This window comes from Gobio gobio, assembly GCF_949357685.1.
Source record: "Gobio gobio genome assembly, chromosome: 5".
Classification (NCBI taxonomy): domain Eukaryota; kingdom Metazoa; phylum Chordata; class Actinopteri; order Cypriniformes; family Gobionidae; genus Gobio; species Gobio gobio.
In genome coordinates, this window is record NC_137101.1 from 12,732,047 (window position 1) to 12,750,733 (window position 18,687).

At 42.5% G+C, this 18,687-nt stretch overlaps 1 protein-coding gene across 1 annotated transcript in view; it reads right to left on the reverse strand.

Annotated features, from left to right (window-relative positions):
• The window catches only part of LOC307126079 (scavenger receptor cysteine-rich type 1 protein M130-like), a gene marked incomplete at its 5' end in the record, with an annotated part of 51,820 nt that overhangs the window by 26,785 nt on the left and 6,348 nt on the right, over window positions 1-18,687 (reverse strand). The window contains 3 exons of the mRNA XM_079816451.1: window positions 5,908-6,204; window positions 15,602-15,916; window positions 16,108-16,404. Of these exons, the coding sequence (XP_079672577.1) occupies window positions 5,908-6,204; window positions 15,602-15,916; window positions 16,108-16,404 (909 nt within the window). The remainder of the gene's footprint in view (window positions 1-5,907; window positions 6,205-15,601; window positions 15,917-16,107; window positions 16,405-18,687) is intronic.

Sequence of the window (18,687 nt, forward strand, 5' to 3'; positions counted from 1 at the left end):
CTAGAGAGAGTGCGCCGGGACAGGGCCCGTCTACTGTGAGTAGCCCCGTTCTGGCTGGGCAGAGTATGGTTCTCGGACATCGTGTCTCTCCTCGACGGCTCTCCCCTGGAGATTCCGCTCAGGAGGGACCTTCTCTCTCAGGCGGGCGATGTCTTCGTACACCCTTGCCCAGAGTTGTGGAAACTGTGGGCTTGGCCTCTGAGGGGGCCCAGCTCATAAGTTCTGGTCTCTCAACCGAGGTTGTTGAGACCATTCTACACTCTAGAGCTCCCTCCACGAGGAAACTGTATGCACTGAAGTGGAGACTCTTCACCTTTTGGTGTAGAGATCGCTTGTGGGATCCAGTTAACTGCCCTGCGAGCACGGTGCTGGAGTTCCTGCAGAAGAGGTTCTCCGCTGGGTTAGCTCCCTCCACATAAAAAGTGTACGTGGCGGCCTTAGCAGCTTACCACACTCCTTTGAGTGGTGTTTCTTTGGGGCGACACCCTCTGGTTACTCGTTTCCTCCGTGACACTTTGAGGTTGAGACCTGCAGTACGCACCAGGGTGCTGGCCTGGGACCTTTCTGTGGTCCTTCAAGGTCTTTCCGAGGCTCCCTTTGAGCCGCTCGAGGAAGTTTCTGAGAAGTTGCTTTCTGTTGCACCCTCGTGCTTGGAATTTACTCCCGGTTGGCTGAGGCCTTCCTACATTCTAGGCTGGTTCATGTTCCTAGGTTCCCACTAATCCTGTGAGACCCTTAGCACTGCAGGCCTCTTGTCCTCCGTTTCTGACGTCAGACCAGGAAGACTATCTGCTTTGCCCTGTTCATGCACTAGGTGCTTAATTCCGCAGATCTGCCCTGTGGAAAATTTCAGAACAGCCGTTGTTTGTTACAGGCCTCCCTCGAGGGGGGGAGGGGGGCAGTCTCAAAGCAGAGGAAGAGCAAGTGGGTAGTCGAGGCTTGCTTATGTGGCGGCCCGGCAGCCTTCTCCTTTGGCTGTCCGGACCAACTCCACCAGGAGTATGGCTGCCTCTTGGGCATTTTTGGCGGGGGTTCCCTGCAGGATGTTTGTGATGCAGCAGGATGTTCCTCTCCACTCACTTTTGTCAGGTTCTTCGAGCTCGACATCTGTGCTACTCCTGGGGCTCGGGTGCTCGCCCTGACATTGTCACAAGCGGGCATCCGGCTCCTATGGGGGCATGGGTATAGTCTTGTTCCCAATGCGGTGACGCAGCTCGAGTTCCCTTGAAAGGGAACGTCTCAGTTACGACTGTAACCTTAGTTCCCTGAATAGGGAACGAGACGCTGTGTCACCCTGCCATACTCCCCGCATGCCTGAAAACGCCTTGTTTCATCCCATTTCAGAAGCTGAAGGCGTGTGTTTGCCGGTATGCTTTATAGTTCCGGGTCTATGACGTCACCCGCCCATGGCGTTCCGTCTCTCTATTGGAGTGATTACATACGTGCTTCACGACGCAATCACGCAGAGGCGATTCCCAAAGCGGTGACGCAGCATCTCGTTCCCTATTCAGGGAACTAAGGTTACAGTCGTAACTGAGACGATTTTCAAGCTGCATCCGCGCTTCATTATAGAAATGTATTGTTTGCATATTGTGGTGTATACAAACAATGTAGCAAATAGATTATGGCCAGGGACAAAACCAGCCCGCGCAGTCGCAGTTTAGACAATAAGCCATGGCCAATGAGTGATGTAGATGTTGTCATGTGACTGCATTTTGGTTCGTTTCAACTGGTTCGGACCAAAGCAATCAGTGTGGTGAAAAGGAACCAAAAAAGCAGAAAAATGTGTGTATAATTGATTGCCCTTGGTTCGGACCAAATGAACCGAAATAGAGATGTGAAAGCACCCTAAGCGGACTCTGGTATGGTTCGTGGGTGCACACCCGAGTTTGGAAGACCGTGTTCACATCATCCAAACGTACCGAACTCTGACGTCAATCGAACCCGGGTGCGCACCAAAACTGCTAGTGTGAAAGCGCAATCGTACTAAATCGCCGGAGAACCCCCCTGAAACGCGATTAGGCTTGTTTTGGGCTAGTTTTGAGTAGCAATTGGGCATGTTTTGTTTTGAAAACCTGGCAACCCTGGGGCAGGGAGAGGAGGGAGCAATCAAACTCGGGTTCGGTCCAGGCAATCAAACCAAGTGTGAAAGCACCCTGCTATCAGAGAACCAGGGTTAAGCAAGTAACCTATTGGTTTCACGTCAGAGGGAGCCCATTCAGGGCCTCCACGATCCCAAATCGTAAATATCAAACATGCGATCAGGAGCAGTAAAATAATTGTAATGACACAACAAAATTGAGGATTTTTTGGACAAAATGTTGTGTTGCGACAAGCCTCGAATCGGGCCATGGGTCCCGACAGGCTCAAAATCGGGCTTAAAATCTTCAAGTGTGCGGCAGACTGATTCATTAGTGAATGAATCAGTGCACGAGAATAATAGCAAAAAAGCGAGCAAAGTCAAGACAATACAGATAGAAGGCTGTTCTAACTTTACATCATCTTACCTGAGTGTTCCTGGGTGAATATTGTAATATTAACATGAACGGAGTGGAATAAAGAAAGTGATAAGCAGGACTGATATTTAAAACGGTGAGCACGCACTGCTTTGTTTACGGTTTGTGTATCTGCAGCGTTGGTTTCCCTTTTTGAATGACGAATATATCTTCAGAAATAGACAGTTGTCTCATTTACACGCAGGCACAGAACGCGTATGCTAGTTGTCAGTCGTCTAGTAGTTCTCTCTTTTTTTGCCCTGACGCAGGCGAAGTGACAACACAGTCGGCTTTCATCAGCGCTAGTTCTGTGGCGTCGGTTTGGTGTGTCTCTGCCCTTAATTCAGCTCTTACCAGCACACATCAGTTCAACATTGTTGTCATGTAAACAATTGTTTTCCTCTAATAGTGATGTTGGGCAGTTGTGAATCTGAGACTCATTTCCTCTGCACTGAATCTCTTGTGTCCACATCTGAGCGTCTCCTTTGCCAAAAGTAGCTTCTCCCAGCATCTGTGCAGGAGCTCCACAGTCCAGCTCTTTACACACAACCTCTGCATCCTGCTGGTCAAAGGCAGCAGCACACACTGACACCCAATTCTGATCATCAAGTATCTCTAACCTCCCAGAGCAGCGAGAACCTCCAACCAACCTGACTCCTAAAGAAGCAATAGAAACGAAATATTAACAAACAAACAAAACAAAATTCAATGACAAATTGTTTATTTAAAAAGAATACTGGTGTGTACAGGTATGTATACAATTTAAATACTATCATTGTTGCAAAAAGAAATGAAAAATATATATTTTGAAATTAAAACACTTCTCATTTATGATCAGGTTGCTTTAATGGTGCGTTTACACCGGACGCGATTGACGCGATTCGTGCGAGTGATTTACATGTTAAGTTGAAATGGCATTCTGCGGCGCGAATGACGCGAATTGAGCGTTTTGAACGCGCGATTCGCGCGATTTGCTCAAGTTGAAAAATCTGAACTTTGGCGGATATGCGCACCGCATTAACAATTCAGGAGCTTGCTCTAGTAGTGACAACAATGAGGAGAAAATCTGTATATTAATATCTGGTTCAGACAATATGATTATCACTGTGATAACATTAAATGACATGAAACACAACCCAGTCTCTTTTTGTTAAATGCAAGTTTTTAACAACTACATTATCGACTGAAAAAGTCTTAAAACTACGTTTTGTCACACATTAACAGTAGATTTTAACAAAAAAAACCATGTAAACACAGCCCATGTCAGCCATTTCTCAACGAGACGAGTTGGCTGGCAGAAGCCCCTCCCATGACGCGAATTCGCGTCTGTTGTGCAGTGAATGTCACACGCGAATGAAGCAAATTTCAAGCGCGAATGAAGCGAGTAAACTCAAAATGTTCAAGCATCCACCTTCGCGCGATCAGCGCGAATTATTCGCGTCAATCGCATCCGGTGTGAACGCCACATAAGGCAGGCATAATTTGGCCTTGCCAGCCAGCGTTTTTTTTTCTGAGGGAAAGGGCAAAGAAAAAGAAAGCTCTCCAAGAAGCAGCAGCGAAACGTTGCAAAATTACTGACCTGCTCAGGGCTTCAAGTGCAGGTCAGTTTAATCTGTAAATACTGTACTTTTTTTCTTTGTTAAATTAGTATTGAACTGCTAGTGAATGTTAGCGGTAGCGCCCCTATTACTTACTATCACTTAAAATACTGTAGGCCTATGCTAAAGGAGATTAATATTATTTAGTGTAAAGTTACATTAGTAATTTAGCAGACAAATATTCACAATTATATGGTAGGTACTGGGAGCAGGGAGACAGAAGTGATAGTGCAGACATCAACAAAAAATAATGCAATAATATTTTTCTAAATAGATACAGTCAAAATGTTGTATTAGTTAAAATTAGTTAATATGAACTAACATGAACAACACCTCCATTCAGCATTAGTTATCTTTGTTAACGTTTTGTTTCGTTTTGGTTTGTTTCGTGTTAGTTCACAGTGCATTTACTAATGTTAGCAAGATTTTAATATGCATTAGTAAATGTTGAAATTAACATTAACAAAGATAAATAAATGCTTTATAAGTGCATTTCATTATTAGTTCATGTTAATGAATGTAGTTAACTAATGAACCTTAGATTATAAAGTGTTACCGAATACATTTTTGACATTTAGACTATTTAGAAAATTATGGGTGCGTCTCAATCAGCTCCCTAGTTCAGTAGTCAGGACACTGGTCAGGGAATCAGTCCGTGGGCTGACTACTGAACTAGGGAGCTGATTGAGACGCACCCTATGTCTGCCCATTTGTGAGGTTTAAAACTTTTTCCCCCTTTTTTTAATCAAATGAAGGTGTAGATAATCAACCTATCAAAATAAGTAGAAGCAAAATAAGAAACGTTTTCTTTTTTTACATATTGTATGCAATATAGTGTTGCTAAATTTTGGATATTTAATTACATTTTAGCATAAAAACAACATTTTGTCTTAAATATAATACTTTGATTTTTTCTAAAATAGATGTAGATTCTGGGCAAACAAATTATAAGGTGGCTGATTTTCAGTTCTGATTGTAACATGAGGCCAGAAAAAGTGACAGGTGAAGAAGAGACAGGTACGAGAAAAATACACACGTTATACATGCATTCATATATTATGCATTATTATTATTATTATTATTATTAATGTTTTAGTTTAAATTTCCAATAACACTAGTACTCCTCTTTACTTAGTACATGAGGCTGATGATCCTGGAAGGTAGAGACAGAGAGATATTAGGGAAAATTAAGAAAAGGAAAAGGGAAGTGAGGGTACCGTTCAAGATAAAGCCTTTAATTATTAAGGCAAAAAATAGGGTTGTCCGTGTTTCTAAATTCGGTCTGGATGGGTGTAGGATTTCCCGGCCTGAAATTGTGTCCCAGTCCGGCCCTGGCAGGCGGATAATCAGTTACAAAATAAAATGAGGTTTGGAGCAGTTTACAGTACCTGAGCAAATGACTCCAGCATCTTCAGTATGATCACAGGTGCTTTTACCCCATCCTGATGACCAACAGTTCTTCAGTGTAGCCTCTGATCCAATACATAATACAACATCCATCCAGACTGGTCCTGATCCTTGTCCAAAATAAGCATCACCCAGAGCATCTACAGGTTCTCCACAGTCCAGCTCTCTACACACCACTGCAGCATCAGCCATATCCCAGTCCTCACCACACACTGTTCCCCACTGACCTCTATGAAGAACCTCCACTCTACCAGCACAGTGACTGGGACCACCAACCAACCTCACATTTGCACCGTCTATATATTGAACAGAGAGAATGAGAGATGAAGAGACAATAAGAAACAGAGAGAAATAAAGTTTCAATCTGGGGATTTGAATCTGAAGTGACAATTAGTTTTAACCTGCACACACAAATTCAACATTGTTGCCATGAGAACAGTTGTTTTCGTGTGATGGTGATGTTGGACAGAAGTGAATCTGAGACTCATTTCCTCTGCACTGAATCTCTTGTGTCCACATCTGAGCGTCTCCTTTTTCAAAAGCAGCTTCTCCCAGCACCTGTACAGGAGCTCCACAGTCCAGCTCTCTACACACAACCTCTGCATCCTGCTGGTCAAAGGCAGCAGCACACACTGACACCCACGTCTGATCATCAAGTATCTCTAACCTCCCAGAGCAGCGAGAACCTCCAACCAGCCTGACTTCTGAATAAGACAAGACATTTAATTTAAAAAGTTCACTGGACAAAAATAAAAATATAAAAAAATCGTACACTTGATATATAAAATATTATGTTTTATACATTATTAAGATCATATTTCATATGGAAGACAAATGTGATAAGTTTTATACTTGTGTTTTATTTTTTTAAAAACCAATTAAAATCTTAAAATCTATTAAGAATTTAAAAACAGACTGACAGCATATTTTGATTTAGTTTTAGTCATAGTCTTTTGACTAAAATACCATTTAGTTTTAGTCATATTTTAGTCACCTGAATTGTTTTTAGTTTTAGTCTAGTTTTAGTCGACTAAATATCATAAGATTTTAGTCGACTAAATCTACAGTAGATTTAGTCTCTTAAAATCTAATGAGTTTAGTTAAATTGTAATACATTAAGCATTTAAGTATTACATAACCGACTGTCACTTGAACTGACATTTTGACATAATTTTGTTTTTGACATTAAAAATACACGAAAGAGAGCTCAATTCACTTTTTTGTTTGTTTTTAAAAACATCTATATAGTTTGTATAACTTTGTATTTCTGTTTTAGTTAGTATATCAAGTTAAACTAAAGCTTCAAATAAGTTTGTTTATTTATTTTTTTAATTTCAGTTAACATTTATTTAATTTCAAGTAACGAAGATTTTTTTTTAATGGTTTTAGTTAACTATTATAACCCTGATACTTTATTTAATATGTGTCAAATACTGGTCTTTCCTCCTGACTATGAATTAAATGGGAATTAAATGAAATACAGTTTATTGTGTAAGCAAAAACGAATATATAATGCGTGACTTTTACTTATAAACCAGCTGGAAATACACCGGGACTCTTATTTTGAAATCGTGCCTTACTATTGCAGTTGCAGGAGCTCATTCAAGTTCAGATGAGCAGATAAAATAGGCATTGTTACAACCGTCTAAAACACATTACTGTATAAACATCGTAAAGTAAACATTGTCATTATTCATCAGCATTAGTTCATAAACAATTGCCTGGCATAAATGTGTGTTATTGATTGATTGTGAACCGCTCTGGAGCGTTGTATTGGGGATGAGCGAGCCTGTAGAGCACGCAACAGCGCCGTCTCTCGTATTGCGTTATGGGAAAACTCCTTTTCTCGAGAATATGAAGCAAAAACGTTATTCTATAAAGTTTCTATGTAAAACGCAGTGCGGCTGCACAGCAGATAGAACAGCGCGAGCTGCGCGCTGATTGGCTGTGCTGCGGCAACTGCAGGAACCTATGGCGAGGCGGCTGAGAGAGCGAACCAATAGGGGTCGCTAGAAAATCCCGCCGAACAAGGTCGCTAGAATTAGCATATTGAGGCTATAAAATACCATGTTCTGCCATAGGAATTCAGATTTAATCTCCTTCAGCGATACCTTCGTTGACCTTCGGAATTGAAGCCCCGCCGTTGAAAAGCACTCAGCGGAACTTCTCTGCAGCCCTGAGGATACCGGATTCCCACCTGGTCTCCGCCTTCAGCCGCCTGCTGTTCCAGCTGCGCCATCCGGCGTTAAATATCCTTTATTCTGTTGTCTATCTATGTGTGTGTGTTGCCGTTGCAACGCCACTTCACAACCCCGAGGACTCGGCTCGCCAGTTTTCAGGACCAGCTTCACTCTTCCTCTTCTCTCGTTCCGCCGCACGGAAGAAGCGCCACGGACGGAGAATGCTAGAGTATACGAGCGAACTCAGGTCGAAGCTCTCCTCTTCTCTCGTTTCCGCCGCGCTGAGAAGAAGCTCTCCTCTCCTCTCTTCCTCTTTTCTCGTCCCGCCGCGCGGAAGAAGCGCCGCGGACAGAGAATGCTAGAGTAGACGAGCGAACTCAAGCCGAAGCTCTCCTCACTCTTCCTCTTCTCTCGCTCCCTCCCGCCGCGTTAATAAGCGTCACGGACAGATGGAGCTCTCCTCACCCTTCCTCTTCTATCGTCCCGCCACGCGGAAGAAGCGCTGCGGACAGAGAATGCTAGAGTATATGAGCGAATTCAAGCCGAAGCTCTCCTCTTCTCTCTCTCGCTCCCTCCCGCCGTGCTGAGAAGTGCCGCAGACAGACGGAGCTCTCCTCACTCTTCTTCTTCTCTCGTCCCGCCGCACGGAAGAAGCGACACGGACAGATAATGCTAGAGTGAGTTAGACGAGCGAACTCGAGCTGCTGTTTATGTCGAGAATGCGGCTTACGTCATAGCCGTTCTCACTGCAGCGCGCGCTTACTACCAAGGGAGTTGTAAAATGGCTGCCTTGTTATGACAGCGCGCGCGCCCTCTCCACACCGCACGTTCGCTGACTAGACCGCGACTTACGTTATAGCACACGCTCACTGTCTAGAGCATAACGGCGTCGTAATATGGCTGCCAAGCCCTGCGCCTTTTTCACTCTATCACTTCTCCCAGTCCCCTCTATTCAGGCGGCTGGAGAGGTTCAACACTGTAGGCAATATGTCCACTATACAGTATGCACCCATGCATAAGCACTGTTAATTCAGCGCCACAAAATCACTCAACTTCTCCCAGTCCCCTCTATTCAGGCGGCTGGAGAGGATCAACACTGTAGGCAATGTGTCCACTACCCCTGCATAAGCACTGTTAATTCAGTGCCACAAAATCACTCATATCCCGCCGCGGCCGGATTACCACCATGGACTTCCTTATATTCTCCCAGTTCCCTTGGTTCAGGTGACTGGAGATGTAAATATTGCAGTCAACTAGCCTGTGGTCAAACACGCTCGTTGCGCTCTCAGTCTAGACTAGAGCATAACAGCATTGTAAAATGGCTTCCATACCACTCGGACTTCCTTACATTCTCCCAGTTCCCTTAGTTCAGGTGGCTGGAGATGTTAATATTGCAGTCAATTAGCCTGTGGTCAAACACGCTCGTCTGCACACTAACGCTGTTGCGCGTTTACCCCTGTGGACTTCCTCACCGGCTTGCGCCGTGAGTACTTTAAATGTAAGTTTGCGCCCACTACACAGTGCGCGCCACTGCACATTATTACAATGAATCACAAAAAGAGCTTTGTCTATGTAGGAAATGTGCCCACTTTACAGTATGCACCCCTGCAACCAATCACTTTTCACACAGCGCACTCGCACCAGGCAATTGTTTCGCCCACTGCAAATCTGCGCCTCCAAATTTAAACACTATCTCCACAGTGTTACAAACTCAGTGTTACAGCACAAAGCAACCGGGTTACCGGGTCCCTATTACTAAGCGGCCCTCCCCCGAATCTAATTCAACCCTTGGCTTCACGAGCCCAGGCCTGGCAGGCCATTCCTGGTATATCAAATAGGGTGTTGAACATAATAAAACGAGGTTACTCACTACAGTTTGCTCGCAGACCCCCGTGCTTTCGCGCCATGGTCGAAACCTCCATGAAAAGCAGCATGAGTCACGTGCTCCGTGCCGAGGTGTCGAAACTGTTGGAAAAGGGAGCGGTGGAAGCCGTGCACCCGACACAAAGTGAGTCAGGCTTTTACAGTCGCCACCTCCTCGTCCCGAAAAATTGAATGGTGGCCTCAGGCCCATCCTAGATCTCAGACATCTGAACAAAGCACTTATGACGCGCTCGTTCAAGATGCTGACAGTGAAACAAATCTTCGTGCACATTAGCCCGGGGGATTGGTTTTTCACAGTCGACCTGAAAGATGCCTACTTTCACATTCAGATAGCACCCCGTCACAGGCCATTCTTGAGATTCCCCTTCAAGGGTCAGGCTTACCAATACACAGTCCTGCCATTCGGGTTATCCCTGACGCCTCGCACTTTTACAAAGTGCATGGACGCAGCCTTAGCCCCACTGAGGCTGAAAGGCATGCGGATACTCAACTACCTCGATGATTGGCTTGTCATAGCCCAATCAGAGGCACAGTTGACGATACACAAGTCCTAGCTCCTCAACCATCTAGAATGTTTGGGTCTCAGGATCAATATCGCCAAGAGTTCAATGTCTCCCACCCAGAATATATATTTCCTGGGTATGGCCATAGACTCAATACAGATGAAGGCGTGGCTTATGTCACAGCGGGGCCTCTCTATTCAGAACACAGCGGCGTCATTCAAAGCTGGCGCGTACGTTCCTCTCAAACGTTTTCAGAGGATGCTAGGTCTTATGGCCTCGGCAGTACTCAAACTGGGTCTATTACACATGCGCCCCGGTGATGATAGCGGTCATCCTATCGCTGAGAGCTTTCCTTTCGTACATAAAGGGTCACCACGTCCTGGTCCGAACGGACAACATGTCAGTGGTATCCTATATAAATCACCAGGACGGTCTGAAATCAGGCTCTCTACATTCCATGGCGAAACTCCTCCTTTTATGGGCAGAGCACTACCTGAGTTCCCTGAGAGCGGCTCACGTGCCAGGTATCCTGAATCAGGGTCTGGATATGTTATCCAGAAGCGGCATTCCCCCGGGGGAATGGTCCCTTCACCCGCAGACAATTCAGTTGATTTGGAGCACCTTCGGCAAGCGAAAATTTATCTTTTCGCCTCAGAAGACAATGCTCACTGCCCGATATTTTCTCCAAACACAGGGATGCGCTGGCCCATGTCTGGCCCAGACACCCTCTGTATGCTTTTCCTCCGATTGCGATGTTGCCACAGGCCATCAAAAAGATCAGGGAAACCGAATCCACAGTGCTATTAATAGCCCCGTTGTGGTAAAACCGAATGTGGGTCTCCGAACTGACTCACATGTCAGACACAGGCCCATGGCCGATTCCGCAGAGGAAAGACCTCCTCACGCAGGCTAGAGGGAAAATCTGGCATCCTTGTCCTGAACGGTGGGCCCTCCACGTATGGCCCATCAACGGATACCCGGGAACCTCTCTGAAAGAGTCCTGAATACTATTTCTGAAGCTAGAGCCCCCGCAACCAGGCGGCTCTATGCACTGAAATGGTCTGTATTCTCTAACTGGTCAGAGGTGTCAAAAGTATTCGCATTCATTACTCCGGTAGAAGTATATATACTGGGGTTTAAAAAGACTTCTGTAGAAGTTGAAGTATCAACTCAAGGTTTTTACTCAAGTAAAAGTGTAAAAGTACTGGTATTAACGCGTTTCATGGAGCGGAAGATTTGATGACTAGTTGCCTATAAATATTGTAAAGGTGCAAAAAGTTGATTTCCAGCCCAAAAACCTCACCAAATGTACATTTATATATAAAAAAAATGGTTATTGATAACATGCCTCGTCATTGATAACAATTTTGCACCTCTTACAATACTTATAGGCAACTAGTCACTCCAAGAAAAAAACCCAAAACTTTAACTGCCAAAATAATGTGATATTATTTTATTGCCATACCAATCAATGTTGATAAGTAAGTTACCATTTTATCTCCTTAAAACATAACATTGATGATTTAAAAAAAAAATCCCAGTAAAACGGATCAAATATGACTATATGTCCAGGTAGAAACTGTCAATCCCTCAGAAAAACACATACATCATTTTCAATGTCAAAAGTAAGAAGCCAATTTACGTGCAAAAAGCAGGGCCGTGCAGAGAGTTCTTCAGGGGCAGGGGCTCAAATGTAAAAAAGGGGCAATATGTAAAATATATATATACGTATATATATATATCCTTATGCTCATCAAGCCTGCATTTATTTAATCAAAAATACAGAAAAAAACAGTAGCCTAATATTGTGAAATTTTATTACATTATGTTCTTTTTAACTTTTTATTAATAAAAGAATCTTGAAAATAGTATCACAGTTTCCATCATTGACATTAAATCCTCATATTAGAATGATTTCTGAATGATCATGTGACACTGAAGAGTGGAGTAATGATGCTGAAAATACAGCTGTGATCACAGGAATAAATTATATTTTAAATTATTTTAAAATAGAAAACCATTATTTTAATAATATTTCACAATATTGCTGTTTTTTATCAAATAAATGCAGGCTTGATGAACATAAGAGACTTCTTTCATAATGCTGCATAATATTCAAAAATGGTAATATAATAAAGTCCTTTCACGTAACCATTTCGCCTGCCTACACTTCACATAATAGGCCTGTATAGGTGCCGGTGGCACTTGGGGTTTGTTAACTTTGATAGTTTCATGAAATAGTAAACGGTGTATCAATATACATAAATACAAGTGAATTTAACACTACTTACCATTAATGCGACTTTTGCTGCTGCTGCATGGTTTTGTGCAGGGATTTGTTTGTTAAAATCCATTTTGTCAGTGATGCAATTTATAAAATGAGACAAACCGCAGGAAATCGTTCCACAAACGTTAGTTCGTCTGTCCATGTCATTTTCAACCGATTTCTGAATAAGAACGGAAAATTACCGCTTCACATCGCCCAATGGAATTTGAACTTGCTTTGCCAGATCACGATTGGTTGGTGTATATACATGACAAACGGGCATTGGTGAATTGTGTAATACTTTAAAATATATAATATATAGATTTGTAATTAAATCAACACATTAGCTTTGATTATGGATGAAAAAAAAATATTGGTTTACTTTTTTCCCGTAAGGCCACACACTCTCTGAAAGGACCATATTTGGCTCGAGAGCCGCTTCCGAACAGAGGAAAATCAGCTGTCAATCAAAACACACGCGACCCATAGCAACGCATTACGGCAACGCCTCAACAGAAATTGTCCGACTTTTGAGCCGTTCGTTACCATTGTATACATTGTCATGTTATAATAATTACATTTATTTAGTTTTATTGACCACAATATTATCATTGATATTTGTCTGAGAGGGGCACTTTTGATTCATTTTGAAAAAGGGCAGGGGCTTGAGCACCCAAAGCCCCCCCTTCTGCACGTGCCTGGCAAAAAGTGCCTAATAGGCCTATAGAGATTGGAAAAAGCAATAACAGGCATTTCACATGTTAATGCACACACCACTGCCAAAATGCATAATTCATTGATACTGTACAATAATCCGCCAACAAATAAATAACAACAATGCGCTTACCTTTGTGTTGCACTTTGCTTTGACAAAACTACAGTATGTCTTTCGTGAAGTACATTGCACATGCACTTAGCACAGTCAAAGAGATTAATCTTGATTTAAAGCTCTTTCAGCATCTGTCGGGGTTGCTAGTTGCAGATGTCCTGAGTGTGTATATGATGATGGACAGGAGTCACGGTTATATTTATAAAGAGTCTTCGAGTCATAGGTGTAATTCACGTTTGAGAGTTGAGTCACTCTCCCACTCTTTACTGTAGATTCAACTTACTGTATATTTATGCCACTGGCATAGCGATCACTGGAATATTCAGCTAAAGTTATCGCGCTGAAAACCCGGCTAAAGTCATGAATGAGCACGTCTGCCTGCTGATCGCTGATTGGCTGAAAGTGCGTGCTCGTCGGCGAGAACCCGCCCTATCTGGCAACACTGTGTATGATTTGTGCAGGTGCAGGCGTGATTGATCGCGTACAACCCAATAGGGTGTCGGAATGGTTTGTGTTTATCCTTCTCATCCAACCACAATCAAATTCACTCTGTCCGGATGGCGCGATTTATCTGGATAGTTTTTTTTTTTTTTTATGACAAGCCGGAATGAAAACATGCCGAAATGGAATAGGAGTAACGAGGCTATTTTTAAAATGTAAGGATTAGAAAGTACAGATAATTGCTTGAAAATTTAAGGAGTAGAAGTAAAAAGTAGGTTGAAAAATAATTACTCCAGTAAAGTATAGATACTCAAAATGTCTACTTAAGTAAGGTAACAAAGTATTTGTACTTCGTTACTTGACACCTCTGTAACTGGTGTACAGCACGAAACCTCGATGCACACTTGTGCGAGGTGGCAGAAGTGCTCGCCTTCCTTCAAGAGCTAATGGACGTGGGTCGTTCCCCCTACATGCTCAAAGTATACGTTGCAGCCATAGCAGCTTATCCAGCTTAGGTCGCGGGACAATCACGGGGGAAAAGCGAGCTTATTGTACGCTTTCTTAAAGGGGCCAGGAGGCTGAACTCGCCTCGCAACCTCCCCCCAGTCCCTATATGGGACCTTGCCACAGTGTCAGAAGCTATGAAGGGCTCCCCCTTTGAACCGCTTCAGTCTGTGAGCATAAAGCACCTCTCACTCAAAACCGCCTTTCTGCTGGCACTGGCCTCAGTCAAGCGAGTGGTTGATTTACACGCACTCTCTGCGAGTGCTTCCTGTCTTGAGTTTGGGCCTACCGACTCCAGGGTCATCCTCAAGCCAAGACATGGTTATGTTCCTAAAGTGCTTTCCACTGCCTTTAGGGCACAGGTCATTTCTCTATTGGCCCTGCCCGCGTCACAAGACGAAAAGGACGCAAATCTGCTCTGCCCAGTTAGAGCGCTGAGACTGTATCTAGAGCGTTCCGCCCCTTTCAGGCAGTCAGAACAGCTCTTCGTGTGCTTCAGTGGCCGCACTAAAGGTTATGCTGTCACGAAGCAGAGACTGTCACACTGGGTAGTAGACGCTATCTCACTGGCTTATAAGTATAAGGTCTCGTTTGCCCTATAGGCATTAAAGCCCATTCTACCAGAGGCATGGCCTCGTCGTAGGCACGTCATGTGGCATACCGCTGGAAGATATCTGTGGGACGGCAGGCTGGGCCTCTCCGTCCACTTTTATCAGATTTTATAAACTGGAAGTCCCTGCTCTACAAGCTGGGATTCTCTCGATTTAATAGGTATTGCCTGTTATTATTAACTAAGACCCGATTTCTTCCAGTCTTCCTGTTATACACATATAAACTGTGTTCACAAGCATGAGTTATACTACATAACTATAAGACCCGGTCATAGTTTCTAGAATCATATGGCCCGATTCTATCTTGCCTATATATTCATTATGCCCTTATAGGAGGCCCACTTTGTTTGCCTCCCTGGGACTCACTGTTAAAAATGTAAATATTATGCAATTGGTTAAGACAGCGGTTCTCAAAAATATCCTGGAGTACCACCAGCGCTGCATATTTTTTAATGTCTCCCTATATCTGACACACACATTTCAGGTCTTGTAGTCTCTACTAATGAGCTCATGAGTTGAATCATGTATGATGGATGAGGGAGACAAACAAAATGTGCAGGGCTGGTGGTTCTCCAGGAGAGGTTAGAGAACCGCTGGTTTAAGATATTTCTCCTTTTATAGAACCTTTTTGGCAAAAGGGTCATTTAAAATTGAGTCAAGAATCCAAACAGAAACCCACTGAACCTTTTTTTCTAGGAGTGAATATCCCTTTCTGATTATCCCTGATGATCACCTGATGATAGTTTTATGCATTAAACTCGTTGCCACAAGAAAAATATATGATTTCCTCAACAACAGAATTAAAATTTAAATACTTTTTGGTGAAAAGAGGACAATTTTAGTAATGTAATATCAAGGTGAGGTACTGTACAAAGCTGTTTACCTGAGCAGATGACTCCAGAATCATCAGTATGATTACAGTTGCTTTTACCCCATCCTGTTGATCCACAGTTCTTCAGTGTGGACTCTGATCCAGTACAAGTGACAAAACTCATCCAGATTGGTCCTGATCCTGGTCCAAAATGAGCATCACCCAGAGCATCTACAGGTTCTCCACAGTCCAGCTCTCTACACACCACTGCAGCATCAGCCATATCCCAGTCCTCATCACACACTGTTCTCCACTGACCTCTATGAAGAACCTCCACTCTACCAGCACAGCGACTGTGACCACCAACCAACCTCACATTCACATGGACTGTATAGTAAACAAAGAAGGAGAGATAATAATTAAAAGTTAGAAAAAGAAAGAGTTAAAATAATCACACAAAGAGAGAGAGAGAGATAAAATCTTTCAGTCAAAGATTTCACATTAGATTTTATAGTAGTATAGATAGTTTTATAGTATAGTATAGATTTTAAGTAAAATAATTCCACTTTAACCTGCACACACCAGTCCAACATCACTATCATGAGAACAGTTGTGTTGATGTGATGGTGATGTTGGACAGAAGTGAATCTGAGACTCGTTTCCTCTGCACTGAATCTCTTGTGTCCACATCTGAGCGTCTCCTTTACCAAAAGCAGCTTCTCCCAGCACCTGTACAGGAGCTCCACAGTCCAGCTCTCTACACACAACCTCTGCATCCTGCTGGTCAAAGGCAGCAGCACACACTGACACCCATGACTGACCATCAAGTATCTCTAACCTCCCAGAGCAGCGAGAACCTCCAACCAGCCTGACTTCTGAAAGAATCCAGATCATTTAAATGATTAAAAGAAAGAAAGAAAGAAAGAAAGAAAGAAAGAAACTTGTTGTACACAATGCATGAAAAAATATTTTATAGATTTCTAATATCATATTTTATTTGTAAGAGAAACACCACATGTTGTATATTAAAAAAAGACAATTAAAATCTAAAAATTTTAAAAAGTGAAAAAGATATTACATTTTTTATTTATTTATTAGCATACACGTTTAAGTGAGATACAGAGAAACAGCAGTGAATGAGTGTTTAAACTTAGTTGTGATTTGAGGACAGTAAGATTTAGTTTGGGGAAAAAATATTCAGCAAAGATGCATTCAATTGTTTAATGACTGTAAAATGACAGTAAAGTAATTTAGAATAATACAAAATATTTCTGTTTCAAATAAATGCTTTAAACTCAAAGAATTCATTAAAATGAATTACAGCACAACCATTTTCAACTGTCAAATCTCAGATTTGGAGGATCATGTGACACTGAAGACAGGGGTAAAATAGAAAACAGTTATTTGTAACTGTAATAATAGTACTGTTTATGGTGGGCATAAGCAACTTTTTTCAAAAACAATCTTACTGAAACTTTTGAATGCTGTGTATACATTTTTTTTTTTTTTTTTTTTTTACATTTTATGAAGTTTGTGAAGAGCAGGGCTATTTTTAGCGATGTAATATTATGGTGCAAAATGGAGCAGTTTACCTGAGCAGATGACTCCAGCATCTTTACTATGATTACAGGTGTTTTTACCCCATCCTGATGACCCACAGTTCTTTAGTGTAGACTCTGATCCAGTACACATGACATCATTCATCCAGACTCGTCCTGATCCTGGTCCAAAGTACGCATCACCCAGAGCATCTACAGGTTCTCCACAGTCCAGCTCTCTACACACCACTGACGCTTCAGACATATCCCAGCCAAAACCACACACTGTTCCCCACTGACCTCTATGAAGAACCTCCACTCTACCAGCACAGCGACTGTGACCACCAACCAACCTCACATTCACAATGTCCTTTTGTGCAACAGAAAAATTACAGACTGCGAGAGAGAAAGAAGGAAAAAAAATAATTAACAACAAAGCACAAAATATAAATAATATGTGCCAGTTAGACAGCAAGCAGCTGCAGTATCTTATTGCATATAAATGTTTGAATTGAGATAATTTCTTCCTCAACTGAAAGTATAAACTTACCAGCGGTGATGAGTTTGATTAGAAACATCAGATTCCTCATCATTGTCTTATGTCGGACACACGCCATTTCATCAGCCCAGAACGCAGCACAAGTTTCTTTTCTGTTCCTCTAAGACACTGAAGAAACTGGGTACTGTCAGCCCTCCTAAAGAGGAGAGCCCTAAAACTTTCCAATCAGGTTCATCATTACCTTATTAGACACAACAGAGGAAACCATCAAACAACTGCAGTGACAAATCAGAGGAGGCATTTCTGATTTTCACCATATATATAAAAAATACGTCAGTTCTGAAAATAACTCCTCCTCCATATCAAGACACTTCAGTGAGGATGCACACACACACACACACACACACACACACACACACACACACACACACACACACACACACACACACACACACACACACACACACACACACACACACACACACACACACACACACACACACACACACACACACACACACACACACACACACACACACACACACACACACACACACACACACACACACACACACACACACACACACCTGCCAGATGCAAAAAATAGTCACACATCATTTGGGAGTCTTTGAAGATTTCAGAGAGAGGAAGCACCGCATGTTATATACAGCATCAGAACCAAACACCTGCTGATACAGACACTGATAGCGGCTGAATTCAAACATCATAATATGCAACAAAAATATTATATACCAGATTATATATATAAATATTTCAATTTACAGGACTATATAATTGTAATAATAACCACAAAACATAATTTCTGTCTCAAATTAAAGCTAAATTTGCAACCCTGTTACCCATTCTAGCATATTATTAATTTGTTTTATACATTTTAATGTTCATTGTTAGAAAAGCCCACAGATCAGTTGCAAATAAAAAGGTTTTATTCACTATAGCAACTACAGCAAACAGAGAACCTAGCAGCCTTGGACAATGGGCATGTGAATTTATTGTGACAATGCATTACTCACCCATAAGATGGCAGCAAAGCACTACTTCTAAATACAGGCAGACACGCAATATTTAATACCTTAATGCAGGGAGGCCCAATCCTGAAG